The sequence below is a fragment of the Aspergillus versicolor genome (genome assembly GCF_001890125.1).
Source record: "Aspergillus versicolor CBS 583.65 unplaced genomic scaffold ASPVEscaffold_11, whole genome shotgun sequence".
In the NCBI taxonomy this organism is placed as follows: domain Eukaryota; kingdom Fungi; phylum Ascomycota; class Eurotiomycetes; order Eurotiales; family Aspergillaceae; genus Aspergillus; species Aspergillus versicolor.
Window position 1 is genome coordinate 242,031 of NW_024467534.1, and position 21,630 is coordinate 263,660.

Below are 21,630 nucleotides of genomic sequence, written 5' to 3' on the forward strand. Positions count from 1 at the left end.
GCAGACGTGCAGGCTAGCAAATTTGGAGTCATTAGAGGATAATGATTGTATGCTACTCAGTGTCTCTAAATCAATAAACTTCCTCGTCGCAGACTAATTGAAGACGGTTGTGTTGAAGCCTAAAGCCCGGTGCCAACAGCAACCGTGCGAGTATAAATATGGCGCCAATTGCCATACCAAGCCTAGGTAATTTTTTTAATAAAACGCTTTGTAAGACCTCACCGCGAGCGATTGTCTACAGGAAGAGTAGCTATAGTATCGTCATTATGCAGAAAGGCCCTCGGTTGTCTCGATATCATCCCTACTCAGGCACCATTTGTTCTGAAGTGCAGTGTCCAAGCTAAGCTGGAAAACTTCCTTCGGCCACCACTCACCCCAGCTGGTCAACATGATTTGTTCCGGGTCTGCAGGGAAATCATTGATGGTCCAGGCACGGAGGAGATTCTGGGCACCTACTCAACACAATACGGGTTAGCCAATTCTTTGCATAATTATTGGGAGCGGACCGTCTTACCCTCAGGGACGGTTTTGGCATCGGGCATGTCCATGGTCAAGCCCAGGTCTCTTCCAGCCAGCGTCGTGCCGGGGATCAGGCCGGGCGAAACTGCCACAACTGTACAGCCAGGCAGCTCGCGACGCCAATAGTGCGCACCCAGTAATTGGGCGAACTTGGAGGCACTGTACACCACGCCGCGGTCTGCCCCAGAGTTGGCCTTCAAGTCGACATCAAGGGTTCCTTGCGAAAAAAAAAAAAAAAAAAAGGTAAGTAAATGCTCCAGGCCGTGCTTTACAGCCAACGGTGAGATACTTACTCGGGTCTTGATTCCTAACGTTTCGAATAGCTCCGGATGACACCACGACAATGCGCGATTTACAAGCAGCCAGGGTTTCACGGAGTTGGTGGACGAGATAATGCTGAGCTGTTCAAATGCAGCTCATGTTAGCCAGGCACCTCTCGCCTTCTCGCAGGCCCGTGTTGCAACTTACAGAGGTGGTTCACAACATATGAAGCACACCACTGTGAGCCGTGAGGACCAGGTCCTTCAGCAGGAGCAGCCATTCCCGCACACAAGAAAAGAAGATCCAGCTTCCTGTGGCCTAGCTTGGCCAGAGCCTGCTGCGCGAATAGCTGTACACTACGCAGATCGGTAAAATCAACCGGCAGAAGGGAGATTGTATGCCTGGAGGTGTCGTATTTGAGCTCGTCAAAGGCGGTTTGGGCTTTTTGAATGTCTCGGGCACCCAGAACAAAGTTGTAAGGCTCGGGCTTCTCGAGCAATTGTTTAATCACTTCGAACCCCTGTTTGATATTAGCAGAGCTGTGGAATTGATATCTTGAAGCGGGGTTACGACATACCAGGCCCGACGAGGTGCCTGTAGCGATCACATTGTTTGCGGTGGCCGACATATTGGGGAGAATGGATGTTTGTTAAATCAAGGGAAAAGAATCAAGTGAAATGGGTGTTTCGTGGATCAACTCCCCACCTTCCCTCCTGATGACAAAGTGTTGAAAGCGGTGGAGTTGCTGTCTGTATTGTAACTCTCCATATCCATAATACTTGTTTTAGTAAGAATATCTACAGAAATTAATGTACGTGAATAAATGTAGCCCTGTCTAGGATAATGAAAATATATAGTGAAACAGATAGAAAGAACTGGGCTAGTTGGATACACAAAGGTGTTTGCATCAGATATATATCACGGTATGGGTAAAGCAATAAGGTGCCCAATGTCATGTTACGTTGACACCAGTGTCCCATTAGAACGCTTGTTTTACACATTAACAATAATACTTTATGCTTGTTACAGGATGTCATTGCCACAGTTTAGTTATCCATCTCTATGGTTTGGTGTTATGGTCCAATTGCCCGCTTCCCTAAAAATTGAGAGATAGCCTTGAAGCAGACGCTCCAATAATAATTAAACTATCCCTACACCAACTCTGGTTTAATTGTATCTAGTACATACGACCACAGGGTGTGGAAAACAGGGCTTCCCGTCCGCTCAGCCGTACTTAAGCCACACGCCGGCTGGTTAGTAGTATGGTGGGTGACCACATGCGAATCCCAGCTGTTGTATGTTTTTGTTTATTTTTATTTAGTTTGTAGAAGCTGTCAAAATAAGTAAACGTGTGAAACATATGACAAACGCAACCCTGAAAGCTGGCATGGCATCGAAGTAGACATTGAGACGCTCACAGTGGGAATCCACCATCAACCATCAGGGTCGCTGCTGTCACGTACGAGGCCTCGTCCGATGCCAGCCAAAGCATAGGGTAGGCGAGCTCCTCAGGCTCAGCCCACCGACGCATGACACATGGCGGAACGATGGCATCAACGCCGTCCTCACCTAGTCTGTTTGTGTGGAACACTGTCCTAGTGTAGCCGGGACCTCCAAGGCAAGCGTTCGGGTGAATGCTAAGACTGCAGCCTTCATTGCATCGTATGCGCCCATTCCCTTGCGACCATATACCGCGTTGACGGACGATACATTCATGACGCTCGCCTTGCCGCTTTTGCGCAGGAGAGGCAGGGCAGCCCTCACCATGGAAACAAAGCTAAACATGTTGATCTGCACGACTGGCTCCCATGTCGACCAGGTTGTCTCGGCGAGAGGGTCGTAATTGCGAATTGCAACGTTGTTGACGAGGACGTCGAGACGGCCGTCGAACATAGCCGTTATCATGTCAATGACACGTTGTGCCTCACTCTCCGTACCAAGGTCAGCGCGGAATCCAATAATCTCTGCTCTCTGGACATCCCGCTTGATGGACTCGACTACAGGGTCGAATCAATAATGGCCACCTTGGCCCCCTCGCGACAGAAAAGCCGGGCAGCTGCGGACCCAATCCCGCCGCCATCACCGGTGATGACGGCAATCTTGGCTTCCAATCTCCTAGGCATATCGCTGTTGATCAAGAACTTGAATGGAGGTAAACAAGGTCGGACGTGGTAAAAGGATTTCCTTTTGTTAAACTTGGTTCACAATTACTCTATGCTTATATAACGGCTGGCTGGTAACTAATAAGATTAATAATATAATAATTATTAACTACAGCCGCCCGTATCTTAACTAGTTAGAGGAAATATTACTTTTAGCTTTATATCTAATATATACTAGAGTCCAGTTTAACATGCTTACTAAAGAGAACAGGCAGTAGAAGTATAAAAATATACTCTAAGCTTAAGTCCAGTCTGCAGATACCATTCTCTGCTGTAACCCTTCTACAGAGCCTCTGTTCTCATTTATCTAGATTTCTCTTGGCCCCCATGGGGTAAAGGCGTCCGCAACAAGAGCATTACGCTCGTGTGGCCCTTCTTCTTTGCCATAGCATAAGCAGTATGGCCTTGATTGTGTTTCTACTTCCTGGTATTTAAAGCAGGATGGTTGAGCAAACAGCCCACGGTGTCAGGATAACCGCTCGGTTAAGTGCTCCTCAGAAGTACTGCGATTAAGGTTAATATGGTCTTCCTGTGCTAACAGAAGCGCAACAACACTAGTATGTCTCTCTATAATTAACACATGAAGTGGTGAGGCCCCAGCTTCGTACTCTTGATTAACATTAATACTATCTTACTGAAGTAGAATTTCTACTATATATACTCTCCGCCCAGCATGCTAGTAGAGAAGAGTATATTTACTATAATACTAAGTACTTAGGCTCACTCCTGGGTACTACAGCAGGAGCCTCAGTACTGATAGAGACCCTCCCTCAGAGGCCTATCTTAAAGGCATACGGCCACAATAACCAACAGCATTCAGCTCCACATTATAGCAGACAAGTAAGAGTTAGACTAGCTCCAGGAAGTTTGACCTTACAATCAAATAAACAGCGGTACTTCCACTACAATCTACGGCGGTGCTGTTAATACCGCTTTCCAGGGACAGCCAAATAATATAGGAGTACTATATATATTCTTTACCCCAAGAGGGAGACTATCATTATTATATCATATATTAGCTTCTATATTCCTGATAAAACCAGGACAATCAAGTCAGAGATCAGACAATCTATATATAGCAATATAAAGTACCGTCTCATACTAAAGATTCCTGCTGTTAGCAGTGATTCTTCCATCTTGCAGTAGGCATGTCACCATAGAAATGTTCCTAAGTTAACCAGCATGGTACAGGGTAGCGTCTCCATTCACACTAGCAGCATTGATATCCATACTGCCGTCGAGAAACAGCCTAATAATATACCAACCTGGCCATGTCTGGCTGCATAAAGCCACGGGATGTAAACATATGATTTCCTCGGTCCCGACGAGTGAGGTCAAGTTCTGGACACGAGAGGAGTTCTTAGACTGTGGAGAGACGCTGCTAGTGGACAAACCACAACAGGCTCTCTCCAGAGTGCGTGCACAGGTTGACGTCCATCTGTGGGCATTTCAGGAAATGCGCTGCTATTTCTGCAGAGCAATACTGAACTACATAGAAAATAAATGGTTCTCCCATGTATATTCCATTTATATCAGCGCTATAGTGGTTAATAAGGTCATAGCAATATCCGGCCGGTTGTGGACAGCCGCCTAATACAGTTCCCATACTCCTTCAATTTGTATATTATACCTGAAAGAGGTTGATTTAAAATAGTTGCGAGTGGCACTACTGTACACGTGCGACACAAAGCGTTGAGTGCCTGCTGGTAAAGATACTCCCCAGTCGTGTGAAGGATCTTGAGGGGGAGCCTAAGCAGGGATATCTGTTCAGGTGATATACAGCATAATTTCTACATCAGTAAGGGCCAAAGAACCTACTTTGTCTGGATTGCGAGGCAGTATATTCTCGTTCCGAGACAACGTGGAGGCCGGGAGAAGAGGCATCCGGGTTGAATCTACAAAAGTTAAGTGGGACTGGAGCCCGCGGAACGCGCAGGATTGGCTCGCCCATCCTAATAGAATTTCCTAAAATGGCCAGCGGACTATTCGCCCTCTGCGCCTCTATTAAAGGAACACATACTGCTTCCCTTGCAGTATCGGCAAGAACAAGGCCGAGTAATCTCTTTTGTTCGTTTTCACCACGATGATTCCCTCCCCTAGGAAGCAAGTTCGCCCACACACCGAGGCGGATTACGCCTGGTCGCGACCCTTTGGCCTAGTCGAAAGGCCCGGGATGTACCCCAACGAGTCGGAAGCCTGGGTTTACTGCGATTCATTCTCCTACGAGGAAGGGGAAACAGTTTCACTCATGACGCACACTACGGCTGAGACCTACGATATCGAGGTTATCCGTGACGGATACCAACCCAAAACCATGTACCTGCAGACCGACATCCCAGGCCGCAAATGCGATACCCCCACGGACGCCTACGCAACTGGCTGCGGCTGGCCCGAGGCCCTCCAAATTCATCTCGAAGAGGGTAAATGGGGTTCGGCGTTCTATCTCGTCATCATCCGGATCAAGGAGTTTCATGGCAGAATTTATGAACGTGAGGGGTTCTTCATCGTGAAGGATAAATGCCGAAATACTACCACTGTGAGCACGGCAGACTTTGTCCTTATCCACGCCACCTCTACATTGCTCGCCTATAATGACTGGGGTGGTGCGAACCACTATCGCGGCATCCAGGACGGGTACCAAAACGACGAGCCTTCGCCCTTGTCCAGCACCCAGCGTCCAATTGCGCGCGGGATGCTTCGAATACCACAGAACGCTCCGCGGGAAGCTAACGGGCCGATGAAAATACGCAAGGGCGATACCCCTCGGTTCCCCAGTCTCGAATATGCCTGGTACTTCCGGTATTCACGCCATTATGCTGATGCTGGGTGGGCCACGTATGAGCGGCCATTTGTCGTTTGGGCTGAGAAGAATGGATACCGTGTACACCACCTGACGCAGTCAGATCTCCACGTCGAGCCAGACTGTCTGGTTGGATACAAGGTTGCTGTTTGTGTTGGCCATGACGAATATTGGTCCTGGGAGCAGCGTGATACAATAGACAATTTTGTGAGTAATGGGGGCCACCTGGCTCGCTTTGGAGGCAACTACATCTGGCAAGTCCGGTTTGATGAAGCACTGCATACACAATATTGCTATCGCGTGCCCCAGGCCGACCCAGAGACCGAACGGCACCCAACCCGTGTCACGACAATGTGGGACAGCCCTATGATCGGTAGACCAGGGGCGCAAACTGTGGGGCTCACAGGGACCATGGGGTGCTATACACGCTATGGCATGGCTTCGCCTCGGTCTTCTGGCGGATTTCAGGTATATCGCCCGGATCATTGGGCTTTGAAGGGTACAGAGCTGCGCTATGGAGATAGTTTCGGCACCGACCCGATCAATATTGCAGCCTTTGAAGTTGATGGCGTGGATTATTGTTTTAAGAAAGGATTGCCTTATCCAAATGGGTTTGATGGTGCGCCTATGAATCTGGAGATCATCGCCATGTGTCCGGCGGTGTTTGGTGAGCGCGATATCTCTGGTGGTAGAGAGCCTATAGGCGGTCCATTCCGTGAGGTGTACGTCCACATTGACCCATACAGAAGCACAATCTCAATCCAGTGGCTAACCAGTCCCAGTGATGAAGTCATCAAGCTAGCGCACGAAGGGTATGAGCTGCCGGAGTACCTGCAGGAACGGGAATATGGGTCTGGCATGGTGGCGAGTTTTACCAAGGAGAAAGGTCAAGTGTTTTGCGCGGGGACCTGCGAATGGGTGGCTGGCCTCATTCATCGAGACGAGTTCACTGAGTTGATTACAAAGAACGTGCTGGACAGGTTCATGGGTAAGCAAGATTAGAGTATATTTATCGCCTCGCTACCATAACCCAAGCTCGACGGCGGCACTCTGTAGGTTGGCATAGGCAGACTCTCTCCCAATCCTCTCTCGCTCCTCCCAGAACTGATTCATCAGCGCTCGCATGTTGCTTTCTGGGTGCCTCCATCCCTGGTCATATCGAGTGAATACAAGAGAAGCTACTTCATTCACAATAATCATCTCGTCCGGAGTATTGTCACGGGCATAAACAGCGAGTGTTAATGCTGGCCAAGTAAGCACATGGTAGGTGCCGTGCTCAGCGCGTGCCGCACAAAGGTGGCGCACCAAGCCCAAGAGCTGGGTCGCTAGTACGCCCACTCCATCAACGGGCCTGCCTCGGCCGTGCAAATGGAGCAATGCCGTAACGGCAAAACAATGCCAGAGAGACTCCCGATGGCGCTGCCGTTGGGGTAAAGGTAATATCCCAATAAACTGGTGGAGCTCTGCTGACACATCCTCCTTGACCGAGACACGCGCAATTAGATCTAGTAACGGACGAGGTAGGCCCGTAATAGATTCAATTCCCTGCCGCCCCATACACCAGGTCTTCCAGACATGCAGGGGCTCAGATCTCCTGCCCACAATCCACGCGTCCATATCTAGTCCGCCCAGGACTTCGAGCAGCGAGTGCGAGTGGGAGTCTGCGGCAGTATAATGGTTGCTATCTTGTGACATGCGGACAGCTAATGGGAGGATCTTTTCAATGTGGTGGGTCCATGTGTATCCTGCCCTCATCTAAACGTGCACAATTCCTCTAGTTAGCAATCCGGAGCGAGAGTCCTAGTTGATGTGGGACATACCGCGACCTGGGAGAGCAGGAGCATCGAGGTAACCAAAACATCCTGATCAGCGTGCGACGAGTCAGATTCCAAAAAATCCTTGGTCTGAGATATGGCTCGGTCAATACGCGTAAGCGAGGACAGCCGACAGCAATCATGGCTTAGCGACATTAGTGCCTCGACATTACATCGGACCACAGGAGATTGGCGGTTGAGTCGTGCAAATTGCCCGACAAGGTCATTGTGGGAAGGGCTGGTCCAATGCAGAAGACAGTTGCCGTTGGTAAGGACTACATTGTTTAGCAGATGGATCGACCCCACGTCTGGCCTGTTGGATAATCAAAAACTTACAAAGATCGCACAGCTCAGTCTCAGTCAGGCGACCAGGGCAGGCACAGGCCCCGTGGCCACTCGATTTTATCAAAGGCTTGGACCGTATCACTCTCTTGGAGGGGTTTGGCGGCTTGTGCAGCTTCCAGATGAACCGCGTTGAATAATCACAAGCGAACCCCAAGCGCAAACATCTTTGGCATATTGGGTGACCTTCATTACACTTGATGCTCACTCGGACACACTGGGTGCAGCCAGTACGTGAGCGTGTTCGTCGGGCGTTGGGCATCGCCGAAGCAATGGGCTTTTTCAGAGAAAGACCTAAAATACGGGCAGAGGAGTGTTTCAGTAGGGCCAGGAGTATCGAGTCTCATTTGGCGAGAAGTTCATGTCCAGGAAGAAGGGAAGATAAGACAAGAATGTGTCATCTCCACTTTGCTAGCTATTTGCAGCCACGCTGCTAAACCCGTTGTGGCAATTCTATTAGAATATGGCTTCCGTGGCAATATACCCCAATTCCCCGCAGTTGTCTGCGATAAGCGTAATACTAATTTGGAGCCTGATAAGAGGATCAATATCGGCACCTACAATCTGGACTCGCCTACGCCGGAAAAGGAAGTTTGTCGAGAAGGAAGATAGTCACTGTTGAAGTCTGTGAACATAGTTAACCCTTGCTTGTCTTTTGTGCCATGGTTCTGGGATGGACATTTTCTCACGTATATATATTACCAATTAGACTCAAGGGAAGAGAACAGAAGAATCGTGCACTTGTCCATTGCGATCATGCAGAATATCCAGGGTTCCACCAGAAAACACGCCTACTCTGCCCAGGATTCAGCTAATTGTCCAGGAACGCTTCTCCTGGTTCAACAAGGTGCACCTACCTAACCCTCCCCTAGTGACCCGTTTAACTGAATTACTAACATCACCTTGCAAATGCACAGAGAACCGAGGATGTCTCGAAACGAACTCCAGCTCTGGGTGTATCATATTGATACCGCAACCAGCCAACACAGTGAACGATCCACTAGTAAGTACTGAGAGCGCCCTTTACATTTCAATGTCTCATTGCTAACAAATTTCTCCGTCTAGAACTGGACCAAAAAAAAAAAGATGTCGCATTACACGGTACATTTAGCATGGTTGTTCCTGGCGAATGCTAGGTATATCTACGCGCTTCACTGAACCAGAATAAATGTTAATTCCCTATAGCATCGCGTGGACCTCGCCAGCATGGCCGGTCTGGACTTCGGAACTTGATACAAGCTACACAATATTGACTTACGGCCAAGCGTTGCTCGTTGTCATGTGTGGTCTCGGGGTGCTATTCATCCAGCCATGGGCGACCAAGTACGGTAGACGACTTCCTTATATCCTGGGCTTTAGCCTGATTATATGTGGTCTCTTATGTGGCCGGTTTATGACCGACTCTCGCCTCTATTTTGCATACCAGATTATTGCTGGGTTTGGCTCTGCACCTGCCTATTCGACCATTATTACGTCGCTATTAGACGTTTCCTTTGTTCACCAACGCGGAACGGTTTTGGCACTATTCGGACTTGTCCTAATTGCGGGTAACTTTCTTCCTCCGATTGCGGCCGGCTTTATTGTGGATTCTCAAGGCTGGGTGTGGTGTTTCAACTACCTTTTGGTCTTCTTTGGGATCTCATCGGCTATTCTCCTGCTCAGTGGCGAAGAGACAATGTTTGCAAGAGATACTTTCAGAGCACAGAACCTTGATGGTGTTGAGGGAGTACAGAACACTGAGATCACTAGCGAACACAGTGTTAACGGTGGAAAGAAGAGAGACCTGGCTGACATGAACAGAAATCCTACCACTGCTCAAACTACGTACTGCGAGAATGCACTGATTGACAGTCACAGACTTCCCTATCGGCAGAGGATGGCTCTATACCGGCACAATCCTGATGTCAAAGCAGGCTACTGGCGTTTGACCTTTTCCATGTTTCAAGTCGCCATCTTACCAGGAACTATATGGATGAGTATTATGTTCAGCCTAGGCTCCTTCGTCGTGGGTGTCGTGCTTACAACCCTGGCATCTTTTTTCTCCGTCCCGCCATACAATTTCAGCGCTACAAGTCTGGGCCTGCTATACCTCCCATTGCTAATCGGAGCTGTGATAGGCTCATTATGGGGCGGCCCCTGTACAGACTGGCTACTCTTGTATCTCGCGAAACGAAACGGAGGCGTCTACGAACCTGAACATCGGCTGTGGACATATCTCCTGGTCCCCATTGTCGGCGCTGGTGGACTCCTGTTGTACGGTGTTGGCGCCGCCCAAGGCTTGCACTGGCTGATTCCATGTCTGGGTCTGGTCTTCATTGGAATATATCTCGATGCTTCGACACCGATTGCAATGGGCTATGGCCTCGATAGCTACCCAGGCTTGGAAGATGAAGCCATTCAGCTCTCGAATTTTCTACGGAATGTGCTGGGTGGTGCGTTTACTTTTGGGCTACAGCCATGGATCAACCACAACGGGGCCCAGACTACGACTATCACTATAGCCGTGGTACTATTTGCTCTAAATGCTACTTCAGTGGGGTTCCAGTTTTGGGGGAAATCTGTTAGGTCATGGTCTGCTGGTCGATACTTTACCATTTGTGATCGAGTGCATTGACTAGAGGGAGTGTAGCCTAATGCCGTATTACCTGTGCTTATTTTAGCTAGAGCTCAAGAATTTTTGCTGTTATTAGGATATTGTGGCCGAGTGAATAATGGCGCGTATTGGATTGTGCGAAAATTGAGATAGTTTTTATCTAAACTATATAAATCGCCATAATCTATAGGAGACTTTAGTTGAAGCGTTATGCAGACAGCTCAGTGAGAATAAGACAAGATAGATAGACTATGACATGACTAGCAAAGCCTATCATAATCGCGGTACTCAAAATAGAGACGAAATTCCCCTCATGGACTAGTACACTCCGGAGCAGACAAATAGCTTCGCCCACAGAGGGTCATCTATCGTCCTGTTAGAAATACCGCATTAGGCCACCGCTTCCCAACATCCTGTTAAAGAAATTATGGCTGGAGTAATATTCCTTTTTTTTTTTTTTTTTTCCTTTCTTTTCGTTGCTTGCGTGAAACAAAAGCCATAAATAAACCACATATGGTTCTTCATTATTCACTACTACCCAGCTGTTTCCCACACAATGCCTTTCGTTGCATCCCCTCAGCAAATCAGAACTTTCAGACAAAGAGTCAGCAACCCAAGCTACTCCCAAGAAGCAATCTCGGTTGAATTCATCACAACCCGCGACTTCATCGCCAGTGTCCTGCCCCCCACGCTCAAACCAGCTGAACTTTCTACTGGGATTATATCTGTCTCGTCATGGGAAAGTAATGTTTGCGGGTCATTCAGTCTATCCTCCATCTCAGTTAGATGTACCTGCGATGGTTTAGAGGGTTATTGGGTTCTCCATTTGATTGTGGATGAGAGCTTCGCGATTACGTGGGGCCGGGAAACATGGGGGGAGGTCAAAAAACAAGGGATGGTGAAGTTATCCTCTCACGAGCGCAAGAAGAGCGGGTACATGGAGCGTGACGGTCTGCGGCTTATTGAAATCGAAGCCGAGTTCGATGCCTCCTTCTGTCAACAATCGCCAGCAGATGGGATGGAGTGGTTTGATTTTGAGGTCAAGGCTTTTCCGAATTCTTTAGGAACGGGCCTGCATACAGCACCACAGTTGATTGTTCTTCAGGTCACGGATGACTACACTGTCCATCTGACAGGGAGTGGAAGACTGACTCTAAGGGGAACCGAGAGCGATCCGTTACATGATATTCCGATTGCCTCGGTGGGAACGTTTACTTACTGTCGAGGTCCTTCACGTTGGTGTGTGGTCGGTGAGAGGGCTTTATGTCCTCCGGAGGAGTATTTCCCGTATTTTGTGGCGAGACATTATGACAATGTTGCTGATTTTCCGGTTGGGAAGGGAATGAGTTGTATTTGTGATATGAATAGGATTGAGGGTGAGGGCAAGGGTGGCAAGGGTGACAATGCCAGTGCGCTGCGAAGCTGGACAAGTACTTAGCAGGTTGCCATGCTCATATTGGCGGGTACATTCAGTAACCTTGAATCGCAAATCTTAACACTAACAAGTGGACGATCGATTATCCTCGTTATTGTAGGGAGCGTGAATTCATATCAATAAATTTAGGACACTTGACGAGAAAACGACCTCTATGGCCGACATTGACTTGAAGAAAGACAGCTGGCCAATGACGAGCTGGCCGCAGAGCGCTGCATGCTGTGGGCATCGATAAAAACATCTATCTTGGCCTATATAGCCGGAGCGATATGTCGTTAAGCCGCGGCTGTATACCTCGACACCATCGGCCGAAACAAAAGAGAAGAAGCACAAATCAGCCTTGATTATTTTAAGACTACAGATCATAAGTTTGTGTTGGATTTCGGATTTCAGCGGGCGAAGAACTATGTCAATATTACCTCTTAGCATGGGGAATGGCGAGGGGCCTGCCGGGGCACATGGGCTTGATTATGAGGATTTTGTAATATTGACAACTAAGCGACAGCTCACTACATGCAGCGCTGGTATATTATATAGTAGGGTTAGAGCTAGTCTCGTGGCATGGTCAACCTAGGCCATGAGAAAAGGCTTCCTTCAGCAAAGCGTCTTCTTGGGCCTGATGTTCACTTGCAAAACCTGTCGCCACACTACATGTGGCCGAGCGTCCTCCAAATCGTAACCGACGGCCTCTATGCTGCTCAGTTGTGTCGAAGATAGTCTCCAGCCTGGTCCGAGAAAACGCCCATGGACCATCATTAAGGGACTCTTCCTGGCACCAGACGATATCGGACGCGTTGGGATACTGCTGCAGGTCTTCGTGGACTTCCTGCCACGGGAATGGATGGAGTTGTTCGACGCGTGTAATGGAGGTATCGGTAATACCATGCATCTCACGGTATCTTGCTAGTGCAAAGTATACTTGGCCAGTGCAGTAGATTACTCTTTTAATGCTGCCAGTGTCGAATGTAGGGTCTTCCAGGCGTGGATCCGGGATGACAGGATGGAATTTAGACTCCCCGACGAATTCCTCCACGTTTGATTTCACCAGTGGGTGGCGAAGCAGAGATTTCGAGAAGAAAACAATCAAAGCTACTCAAATGTCATGTTAGTATTTCAGGTCATTCTTTTTAAAGGACAAGAGATGGACCCACGCTTCCTGAAATCACGATGCAACTGTCGCCTGAGCACATGGAACAGATTCGCAGGAGAAGTCATATAAACAACCTGCATATTAGCGTCCTGGTGCTTCCTCTCCAGCTTCTCCGGTGACGGAAAAAAGCGACCGTCTTCATTGCAGAGCTGCAAGAATCGTTCCATGCGAGCCGATGAGTGTTCAGGACCCTGCCCGTCCAGACCATGCGGCAAGGAAAGAACAAGACCAGATCTCATGAGCCACTTATTCTCGGCGGAAGATAGAAACTGATCAATAATACACTGCGCGTTATTGGCGAAATCGCCGAACTGGGCTTCCCATATTACAAGCGCGTTCGGGGCCATGCATGAATAGCCGTAGTCGAAGCCCATAACACCGTATTCGCTGAGTGAGGAGTTTCCTACCGTGAACTCGGCCTGGTTATCAGTGAGAGAATTGAGTGGAGTAAACCTTGCTCCCGATTTCTGATCGTTCAAGACTGCGTGGCGCTGTGAAAAGGTGCCGCGCTCCACGTCCTGCCCGGACAGACGGACATGGTAGCCCTCGAGACAGAGACTGCCCATCGCCAGGGCCTCAGCGGTGGCCCAGTCAATATCACGGCCGTCAATCAGGCTTTGCTGTCGTTTGTGGAGAATGCGGTTTAGGCTTTTGTGCACGACGAACGGGTCATCCGGAACTCCTAGCTTGTTCGCTATAGTATTGACAACGTCTGTAGATACTGCTGTTGGCTTTGCCTCAAACACCTCTTGAGCAACCTGGGTCGGCTTCTTGAAACTGTCCCATGATGGGTATGTGTACTCGCGCTCAAGCGGTGGAGGGTCTTTGCTGTTTGCAAGGCTGTCGCTCATCTTCTTCCATGTGTCTGCCTCTATGTGTGCAACCTCTTCTGCAGTGACGACCCCTTCATCAATCAACCTGCTGGAATAAGACTCCAACTGAGAAGCCTTTCTCGCAATTATTTCGTACATCATCGGCTGTGTGAAGGAGGGCTGATCCATCTCGTTGTGCCCATTCTTCCGATAACACACCAGGTCAACAAAACAGTCCTTGCCAAATCTTGCGCGATATTGTGCTGCCAATTTGCAGACAAACACAACACTCTCAACATCATCTGCGTTGACATGGAACACTGGGGCCTGAACAATCTTCCCAATATCCGAAGCATACCTCGATGACCGCGCAGACCCAGGATCTGTAGTAAATCCAACCTGGTTGTTAACAATCAAATGAACCGTCCCTCCAGTTCCATAAGTCTCAAGCCCAGATAGTCCTAGAGTCTCATAAATAACCCCCTGCCCTGAGAATGACGCATCGGTGTGACTATTAAACACCATCGTCGTCCTTTTATCTTCGCCATCACCCTGTTGAATAGCCCTCGCCATGCCTTGCCCAACTGGATTCTGCGACTCAAGATGCGAGGGGTTGGGCAGAATTGTGATGTATACCTTCTTCCCTGATGCCGTCAATCTTTCACAGCTCATCCCCAAATGGTACTTAACATCACCGGGTATCCCATGCCGCGACGGCGCTCCCGCAAACTCACTAAAGATGAGCTCGTTCGGCTTCTGGCCTACATTACTGAGAATATTTAACTTCCCGCGATGGCAGCAAGGGAAGACAACATTGCGGACACCATGCTCGGCACTGGTGTCAATGATTGCCTCGACAGCAGGGAGTTGGCTCTCGGCGCCTTCCAGGCTAAAACGCTTTGCATTGGGGAATTTGGCCGCGAGAAATTTCTCAAAACTTGTTGCGCGGATAAGACTGTTGAGAATGCGTTTCTTTTCTTCTGCTGGAAAGCGCTGGGTATTTGGTGATTCGATGCGGGCTCGGATCCAGTTGCGTTCTTCCAGGGTTGCGAGGTGGGTGTATTCGGTTGCAATTGTACCGCAGTAGGTGCTTTCGCATGTCCAGATGATATCGCGGAGGGTCATGGACCCGTTGCTTGTCGCTGCAAAGTGAGGGAGCGCTTCTGCGTTTATAGAGAAGCTCTGGTCCATGTCGGCGGTTGTGAGCCCATAGAGGCTGGGGTCGAGCTCAGGAATAGCTATTTCCTGCTTTTCTGGGACGTCAAGCGGATTTGTCTTTGCCTTTAGGTGGCCAAAGTCTCTGTATGCTCGCACTAAACGCTCTACCTTTACCTGTTTATTTTCTGTGGTCGGCTGAAGAACAGACGCCCCAGATGCCGTCCGAATATAACCGCCTAATCCGGGTAGTAGTGATGATGACTTTGGCTTCGTCACAGTCTCGGCTTTGTATATAGGACTGTAGCGGATATCCGCCGGCGGGTGACCATTCTCGATGGCCTCAAAGTATCGTTTCCACGAGGCGTCCACGGAAGATGGATCTTGCTTCCACGCATTGTGGATCTGGTCTAGGTAATCTGCCGTATTGCCTTGCAGGAAGCTCTCTGTGTGGAGCTACAACGACAGCTTCATCTTAGCACTTCTCTTACCGTACACATGGCTAGTGCTTGGCTTACATATTTTTGGGTTTGGAATAAGCGGGAGCGTGGACTGAGTCCTCGATTCCATTTTTCGAATCTGGATGTGAGCCTAGGACGTCCCGCAGGAATGCATTTGGCCCCTTGATGGACTGGGGGCCGCAGTATTGAGAGCATGGCCGTGATCGTTTCTCAACTCAGACGGGCCAAAACCCGTCTAGCAGAATGTTGGCGGGTTTACGATATGTGATATTGGGACCAGCAAATACTGTATCGCCCGGAGATTCCCCTCGTTATAACAGCAAATGGCTTGGTACTGATTCGGCGGGTCCGATCCGACCTATTCAATATCTCCAATATCGGCGAAATTCAGTTTTCGCCGATATCATATAACCAAGTAGCCGAGAAAGTGCAAATATAGCCGCCTCAATGTGGATCAGAAACAGACATATGGCTAATACAGAACCTCCAAGTTGCATTCGTAGGTTGTATAGCGGACAGTACATTTGTATCGGTATAAAGTCATTTCTATTCACCTCTCATTCTTTACCCACTGCCGAACGCAACGACTGACGTTGATTTATATTTAGATAGAGATTCCAAGCACCATGCCATCTTAAAAGACGTACAAAGTTGAACGTCAAGTCCAGACCATAAACACTACTCAAGCAACATGCGCTCTGGGTCCTCCAGATACGTTTTAATCAGGTTGAGGAATATCACCGCTTCCCGTCCATCAATGATACGATGGTCATATGTCAAAGCAATATACATCATCTAGTCACTCTGTTAGCATGCGCACAGCACTTCTCTCCACTCATCCAATAGACGTACCGGCCGAATCTCAACCCGTCCATCCACAGCTACCGGCCTATCCTGGATCCCATAAGTCCCGAGCACAGCCGTCTGTGGCAAATTGATAATTGGGGTGCCAAATAGCGAGCCCCATATGCCACTGTTGCTAATCGTAAAAGTACCACCAGAGAGATCGCTCAGTGTCAACTTGCCATCGCGAGCCTAAGGGGGAAGTCAGTCTCATTTACTAAGTCCACACACGATAAGAAAACAAAGAAAGAAAGAAATAGACGCACCTTTTTGACCAAGCCCGCAATCCCTCTCTCAATCTCTGAAATACTCATACTCTCAACATTCCTAAGCACAGGCGTAACAAGACCCTTGGGAACCGCTGCGGCAACACTTAGGTCTACGTAGTCGCGATAAACAATTGTATCTCCACCCTCAATAGACGCATTAACCGCGGGAATCTCTTTCAATGCAAGCGCTGATGCCCTCGTCATAGGCCCCATGAAGCCCAGCTTGACTCCGTGTTTCTCGAGCACTCCGTCCTTGTTCTTCTTCCGGAAGTTTATGAGTCGCGACATGTCGACTTCGTTAAAGGTTGTTAAGAAAGCGGCAGTATTCTGCGACTCCTTTAGACGTTTTGCGGTTGTTTGGCGCATGCGTGTCATTTTTACCTACATGGAGGTGGGTTAATTGAGAGCCGAGATCGGAATAATGGTTATATGTACTGACCACTTCCTCTGCCCGACTCGGCTGCGTCTCTCCGAGCCCTTCGGGATTCTCAGCTGGTGCGAGAGACATCAGCGCGGGCTCTTCAACCTGTGTACGCACACTCGGCTGAGAGTCCTCTCTCTCTGCCGTTGAAGACGCTGACTGCCGGTGTGTAGAAGGCTCCATGGTCTCCTCAATATTATCCTTAGAGCTACTCTTCTCCGACACCTGCGACGCCTCGTCCCGGTCCTTTGCATCTTCTTTGGAATATGCATCCCCTGGCCCAACTTCCGCAATCTCCTGATCAACCACAACAGCATCGCCCTCGGCAACAAGCAGCTTGGTAATAACCCCCTTCCGCGGGGCATTCACCGAGACATCAATCTTATCCGTCTGAATGGACGCGAGCTCTTCGTCTGCCTCAATGAAATCCCCAACGGCCTTGTTGAACTGACCCAGTGTGCCCTCGGTAATGGACTCGGCCATTGGCGGGACGCGGACGATGGTATTGGGTGAGGAGTTCGAGTCATATTGTGCAGAGGAAACGCTGAATGGGCGGAATGGTAATAATGTTACCTTGTGGGGGAAGGGGAGAGATCTTGATGATTGTATCGTGCGCGTGCGATGGGAATATGCCCGGCATGGCGGCGATGGGACGAGCCCGAGTCGTCGGCGGATATGGGCGAGAGAACGCAAGTATGACGGTCGTATCATTGGGGATGTTAATGTGGCAGATTGAGTGGGATATGCGAATATCTCGATTGCCCGCGAGCCGGCAAACAATGTTATTGTATTAAACGGTTCGTTAGGACAAGCGCTGGTGGTCGGGCAGTTGACATCTCGCCGAGCACGCTTCGGCACCTCACGCCGAGGGCAATAGCTACACTGTTATACCTCTATCTACGGCTTCGGCTTCTAATTCCCGGCTTATGCGCAGCTAGCCGAGTAACCAGATCATTATTGCGGTGAAAACAGTGGGGTGTTAGCGCCAGGTAACCATTACTTATCTATTATATTCTATTCACGCAGTACTTGTATCGAGCAGTTCCCTCAACACAATGAATGCATAAAGTGTGTCTCATGCGTATGCATGTAATGGAAGCCTATACACGCATCTGAACAGAAAATGTCCAATTGAATACCCCCCTAAACTAGTTTTCAGTCTGTTTACATTGCCAAAGCGCAGACTGTTCAATAGCACAGCGTGCCCGTCTTGGGGTACTCGGGATATATCGCAACACGCTTCAAGTTTCGGTATATAGTTCGACACAACCACGCATACGATCGGACTCTGTTGCGGTGGAGTGTTATAAGCTTATAGTCTAACTAGCATCACAGTCGGAATCGGCGTCGGAGCCCCACCCCGATGATGCTGAGTAAGGCCTTGACCACCCTACCTTATGTCGACAGCAATCTCTTTAACAACAATCCAAAGCTAATACGTCTTCTGTGTTCGATATGTCACTTTTCCATGTGTCAGCCAGATTCTCGCGGTGCTTGAAATCTAGTACTCGACATGCCATAGCTACCAAACGCACCGTAGTGACAGCCGCTAGGAAGGAATGGCTCTGCATCCTCCCCGACAAGCCTAACGTCCTAGAATTACGGAAGAAGGTTAAACAGTAAGTAACCAGTATATCCTTGGAATCCAATGACTGATATCAACAACAGAGACCATTATAACGGAATCCCGGCTCTTGTCCAGTCAGGGAGGATGTTGGCAGGTGGTTAGTTGGCCCTCACGCCTCTATATACAAGTGTTGAGCTGGTATAATTATTAATAAATATTCAGGTGCCATGCTCGACTCGCACCCAGAAGAGGGGAAAGAGGTGCCCTTTCGCGGAAGCATGATTATCTATACTGGTGAAACGGTAGAAGAAATCCGCGGGCTTATCAAGGAGGATGTGTACGCGAAGAGTGGCGTTTGGGATATAGACAATGCGCAAATAATCCCAGTATGTTTGGTCTTTCTTTTTATGCTTTTTGTTTTTTTTTTTTTTCTGTATCCCCATGCCTCTAACATATTTCCCTGTAGTATGTTTCGGCAGTGCGTGAACCATTGGTGAACGGTTAGGGTACGGATAGTTATATTTAATGAAGCAGTTGCACTTGCAACCGATAATAAAGTATTTTATTCCTGTATAGTTAAAAATTCGTTTCTCTGTATCAGCATAATTTCCTACTTGGTCGGGGAACTTCATTAAATATCTGTATTTAGATACTGATCCCTTCAAATATATGTTATAGCACTCAAAAATAAGTAATTTTCTGGGACGGCAATAAAGCAAGAGAAGTTCCTCCGTGCCATCGCCGTTTAAAAAGATCAAGTACTCATGGTCCCGCGGCAGCTGCATGTGCCTCCTTTTTACCCTGCACCTGGCAGAAGAATCAGTCATACATGGAATCAGGGCTTGTTAGTTGTCTGCAAGTCGCCTACTCGGATGGGATATGTAGGCAACTCGGCTGCAATGCTGCGGGGAATAGCTATACGCTATTCTAAGGTTTATTTGCTTTTGATCTACTCCGCATGATATTAATATCGGTCAATGTCGGTCAGTGTCGGCGGAGTATGTAGTGGTGTCGGGGTGGCGCCCCGAGCCCTGCCCTCTGTCAAGCAACTGTTGATAAATAGAAAGTGTTCCCCAAAGGTCCAGGAAGTAAACGCATTGCTAGAATATGTCAAACATGTCAAGCATGGTGCGACCAAGACTAGGAAACCAGGTGCAACGCACCATGAGCACTGTCCACCGCAGGGGCCTTGCACTCTGGCATCCTCCCAAGTTCGAGAACGAGAAAATGGTAAGACCCGGTCTAATAGTACAGACAAAATAGTAACACTCAGCTACCTAGCTTACCTACGCCAAAGGCTCGCCCGAACGCACCCAACTTACCAAGACAATCGAATCCATGAAGCGCACATTCCCCGTGCAAATCCCACTAACCGTCAACGGCGCAACACTGCAACCAAAGGAATCACGCACGCAGCTGAACCCCTCCAAGCACTCCGAGAAAGTAGCAGAGTACGCTTCCGCAACACCCGACCAAGTCAACGCCGCTATAGACGCAGCCCTAGCAGCTAAGCCCGCCTGGGAAGCGATGCCCTTTGAAGACCGCGCTGCGATCTTCCTGCGCGCCTGCGAGCTCATTACAGGCAAATACCGCTCTCAGCTTGTAGCAGCAACAATGCTCGGCCAAGGGAAGAATATCTGGCAGGCGGAGATTGACGCACCCGCCGAGACTGCCGATTTCTTTCGGTACTACATCCAGGAGGCGTGGTCGTTGTATTCCCAGCAGCCGAAAGAACAGGCTGCCGGACACTGGAATAAGCTCGAGTATCGGCCGCTAGAGGGCTTTGTATACGCTATTGCACCATTTAACTTCACCGCGCTGGGAGCGACGCTTGTTGGGCCGGCAGCACTGTTAGGCAACGTGGTTGTTTGGAAGCCGTCGGATTCTGCACTACATGCGAGCTGGCTGCTTCATCAAATATTGCTCGAGGCTGGACTTCCCAAGGACGTGATTCAGTTCGTGCCTGGGGATGCAGAGGGGGTGACAGATACAGTGCTACAGAGGCCAGAGTTTGGCGGCTTGTCATTTATTGGTTCAACAGCCGTTTTTAAGGGGATTCAGCAAAAGATTGGGAATGCTATTGGCCGGGGTGTTTACAATTCATATCCTCGTGTGGTTGGTGAGACCGGGGGGAAGAACTGGGGCGTGGTCCATTCTTCTGCGGATATAAGGAGCGCCGCTCTGAACACAATCCGTGCAGCATTTGAGTACCAGGGCCAGAAGTGCTCAGCCAACTCTCGGGTGTATGTTGCCGAGTCTGTCTGGCCAGAATTCAAGGACCATTTGCAGAAGGAAATTTCTGCATTGCAGACTGGTCCTGTGGAGGATTACAGCAACTTTATTAACCCCGTCATCCACGAGCGCTCCTTCGACAAGCTCAACCAGGTTATTGAAGACGCAAAGAATGATCCTGAGCTGGAGCTAATAATCGGTGGAAAAGCATCAAAAGAAGACGGGTTCTACGTCCATCCTACAGTGTACCAGACCAGTAACCCACGACATGATATCATGTCTCGTGAACTGTTCGGCCCTATCCTGAGCGTCTATGTCTTCCCTGATAATGAGTGGGAGGAAACACTCAAGACAGTGGACACTACCTCCCGCTATGCTCTCACGGGTAGTATCTTCGCCAAAGACCCCTATGCTAGTCGCCAGGCGCAGACTTTCTTGAAACATGCTGCGGGAATGCTCTATCTTAATACAAAGTGCACCGGCTCTGTCGTGGCTCAGCAGCCTTTTGGTGGTAGTCGGGACTCTGGCACGAATGACAAGACCGGCACAATGGCTCACTTGCTGAGATTCGCGAGCACTCGGACAATTAAAGAGGACTTTACCCCGTTAGATAGGGTGCAGTATCCTTCTAATCAGGTTTGATGGTTATATGATGTTGGCTACAGATATTTCAAATAGTTTTCCATCACCAACATACGCTCGTTCTTTATCACAGCCTCCCAACAGCAAACAAACCCAGTAGACACCCCCACGTAGTTGAAAGGTTGGAGCATAGTACACTCAATATATTCTTA

The 21,630-nt window shown here is 49.0% G+C and overlaps 10 protein-coding genes across 10 annotated transcripts; 5 read left to right on the plus strand and 5 right to left on the minus strand.

Annotated features, from left to right (window-relative positions):
* Window positions 1–35: 35 nt before the first annotated feature.
* On the minus strand, window positions 36–1,450 carry ASPVEDRAFT_154555 (uncharacterized protein). The gene is made up of 5 exons (XM_040808415.1): window positions 1,358–1,450; window positions 988–1,300; window positions 813–920; window positions 515–736; window positions 36–452 (listed from the first exon to the last, which is right to left on the minus strand). The coding sequence occupies exons 1-5, from the start codon at window positions 1,406–1,408 to the stop codon at window positions 265–267; spliced, it is 882 nt and encodes a 293-aa protein (XP_040672300.1). The 5' UTR covers window positions 1,409–1,450; the 3' UTR covers window positions 36–264.
* An 899-nt stretch (window positions 1,451–2,349) lies between these two features.
* On the minus strand, window positions 2,350–2,903 carry ASPVEDRAFT_875605 (SDR family NAD(P)-dependent oxidoreductase; the record flags this gene model as incomplete). The annotated part of the gene is made up of 2 exons (XM_040818092.1): window positions 2,350–2,777; window positions 2,864–2,903. The coding sequence occupies 2 exons, from the start codon at window positions 2,901–2,903 to the stop codon at window positions 2,350–2,352; spliced, it is 468 nt and encodes a 155-aa protein (XP_040672301.1).
* A 2,122-nt stretch (window positions 2,904–5,025) lies between these two features.
* On the plus strand, window positions 5,026–6,744 carry ASPVEDRAFT_32836 (N,N-dimethylformamidase beta subunit family domain-containing protein; the record flags this gene model as incomplete). The annotated part of the gene is made up of 1 exon (XM_040810652.1): window positions 5,026–6,744. The coding sequence occupies one exon, from the start codon at window positions 5,026–5,028 to the stop codon at window positions 6,742–6,744; it is 1,719 nt and encodes a 572-aa protein (XP_040672302.1).
* Window positions 6,745–6,980: 236 nt separating this feature from the next.
* ASPVEDRAFT_75638 (Zn(II)2Cys6 transcription factor domain-containing protein) lies at window positions 6,981–8,562 on the minus strand (the record flags this gene model as incomplete). Its single annotated transcript, XM_040816310.1, has 5 exons — window positions 6,981–6,986; window positions 7,048–7,497; window positions 7,563–7,831; window positions 7,893–8,192; window positions 8,541–8,562. The coding sequence occupies 5 exons, from the start codon at window positions 8,560–8,562 to the stop codon at window positions 6,981–6,983; spliced, it is 1,047 nt and encodes a 348-aa protein (XP_040672303.1).
* Window positions 8,496–10,512, plus strand: ASPVEDRAFT_200554 (uncharacterized protein; the record flags this gene model as incomplete). The annotated part of the gene is made up of 4 exons (XM_040809321.1): window positions 8,496–8,745; window positions 8,816–8,901; window positions 8,964–9,034; window positions 9,084–10,512. The coding sequence occupies exons 1-4, from the start codon at window positions 8,655–8,657 to the stop codon at window positions 10,510–10,512; spliced, it is 1,677 nt and encodes a 558-aa protein (XP_040672304.1). The 5' UTR covers window positions 8,496–8,654.
* A 475-nt stretch (window positions 10,513–10,987) lies between these two features.
* ASPVEDRAFT_328208 (acetoacetate decarboxylase family protein) lies at window positions 10,988–12,017 on the plus strand. The gene has a single exon (XM_040810649.1). The coding sequence runs from the start codon at window positions 11,048–11,050 to the stop codon at window positions 11,927–11,929; it is 882 nt and encodes a 293-aa protein (XP_040672305.1). The 5' UTR covers window positions 10,988–11,047; the 3' UTR covers window positions 11,930–12,017.
* Window positions 12,018–12,491: 474 nt separating this feature from the next.
* Window positions 12,492–15,613, minus strand: ASPVEDRAFT_32840 (2-oxoglutarate dehydrogenase family protein; the record flags this gene model as incomplete). The annotated part of the gene is made up of 3 exons (XM_040810653.1): window positions 12,492–13,015; window positions 13,078–15,489; window positions 15,535–15,613. The coding sequence occupies 3 exons, from the start codon at window positions 15,611–15,613 to the stop codon at window positions 12,492–12,494; spliced, it is 3,015 nt and encodes a 1,004-aa protein (XP_040672306.1).
* Window positions 15,614–16,182: 569 nt separating this feature from the next.
* ASPVEDRAFT_87844 (uncharacterized protein) lies at window positions 16,183–17,748 on the minus strand (the record flags this gene model as incomplete). The annotated part of the gene is made up of 4 exons (XM_040818179.1): window positions 16,183–16,299; window positions 16,357–16,539; window positions 16,614–16,997; window positions 17,056–17,748. The coding sequence occupies 4 exons, from the start codon at window positions 17,746–17,748 to the stop codon at window positions 16,183–16,185; spliced, it is 1,377 nt and encodes a 458-aa protein (XP_040672307.1).
* Window positions 17,749–18,476: 728 nt separating this feature from the next.
* Window positions 18,477–19,136, plus strand: ASPVEDRAFT_75640 (YciI family protein). The gene is made up of 4 exons (XM_040816311.1): window positions 18,477–18,656; window positions 18,706–18,761; window positions 18,827–18,990; window positions 19,071–19,136. Exons 1-4 carry the CDS (start codon window positions 18,493–18,495, stop codon window positions 19,107–19,109), a joined length of 423 nt encoding a protein of 140 aa, XP_040672308.1. The 5' UTR covers window positions 18,477–18,492; the 3' UTR covers window positions 19,110–19,136.
* Window positions 19,137–19,729: 593 nt separating this feature from the next.
* ASPVEDRAFT_140332 (uncharacterized protein) lies at window positions 19,730–21,478 on the plus strand (the record flags this gene model as incomplete). Its single annotated transcript, XM_040807646.1, has 2 exons — window positions 19,730–19,834; window positions 19,886–21,478. The coding sequence occupies 2 exons, from the start codon at window positions 19,730–19,732 to the stop codon at window positions 21,476–21,478; spliced, it is 1,698 nt and encodes a 565-aa protein (XP_040672309.1).
* Between the last annotated feature and the right edge of the window lie 152 nt (window positions 21,479–21,630).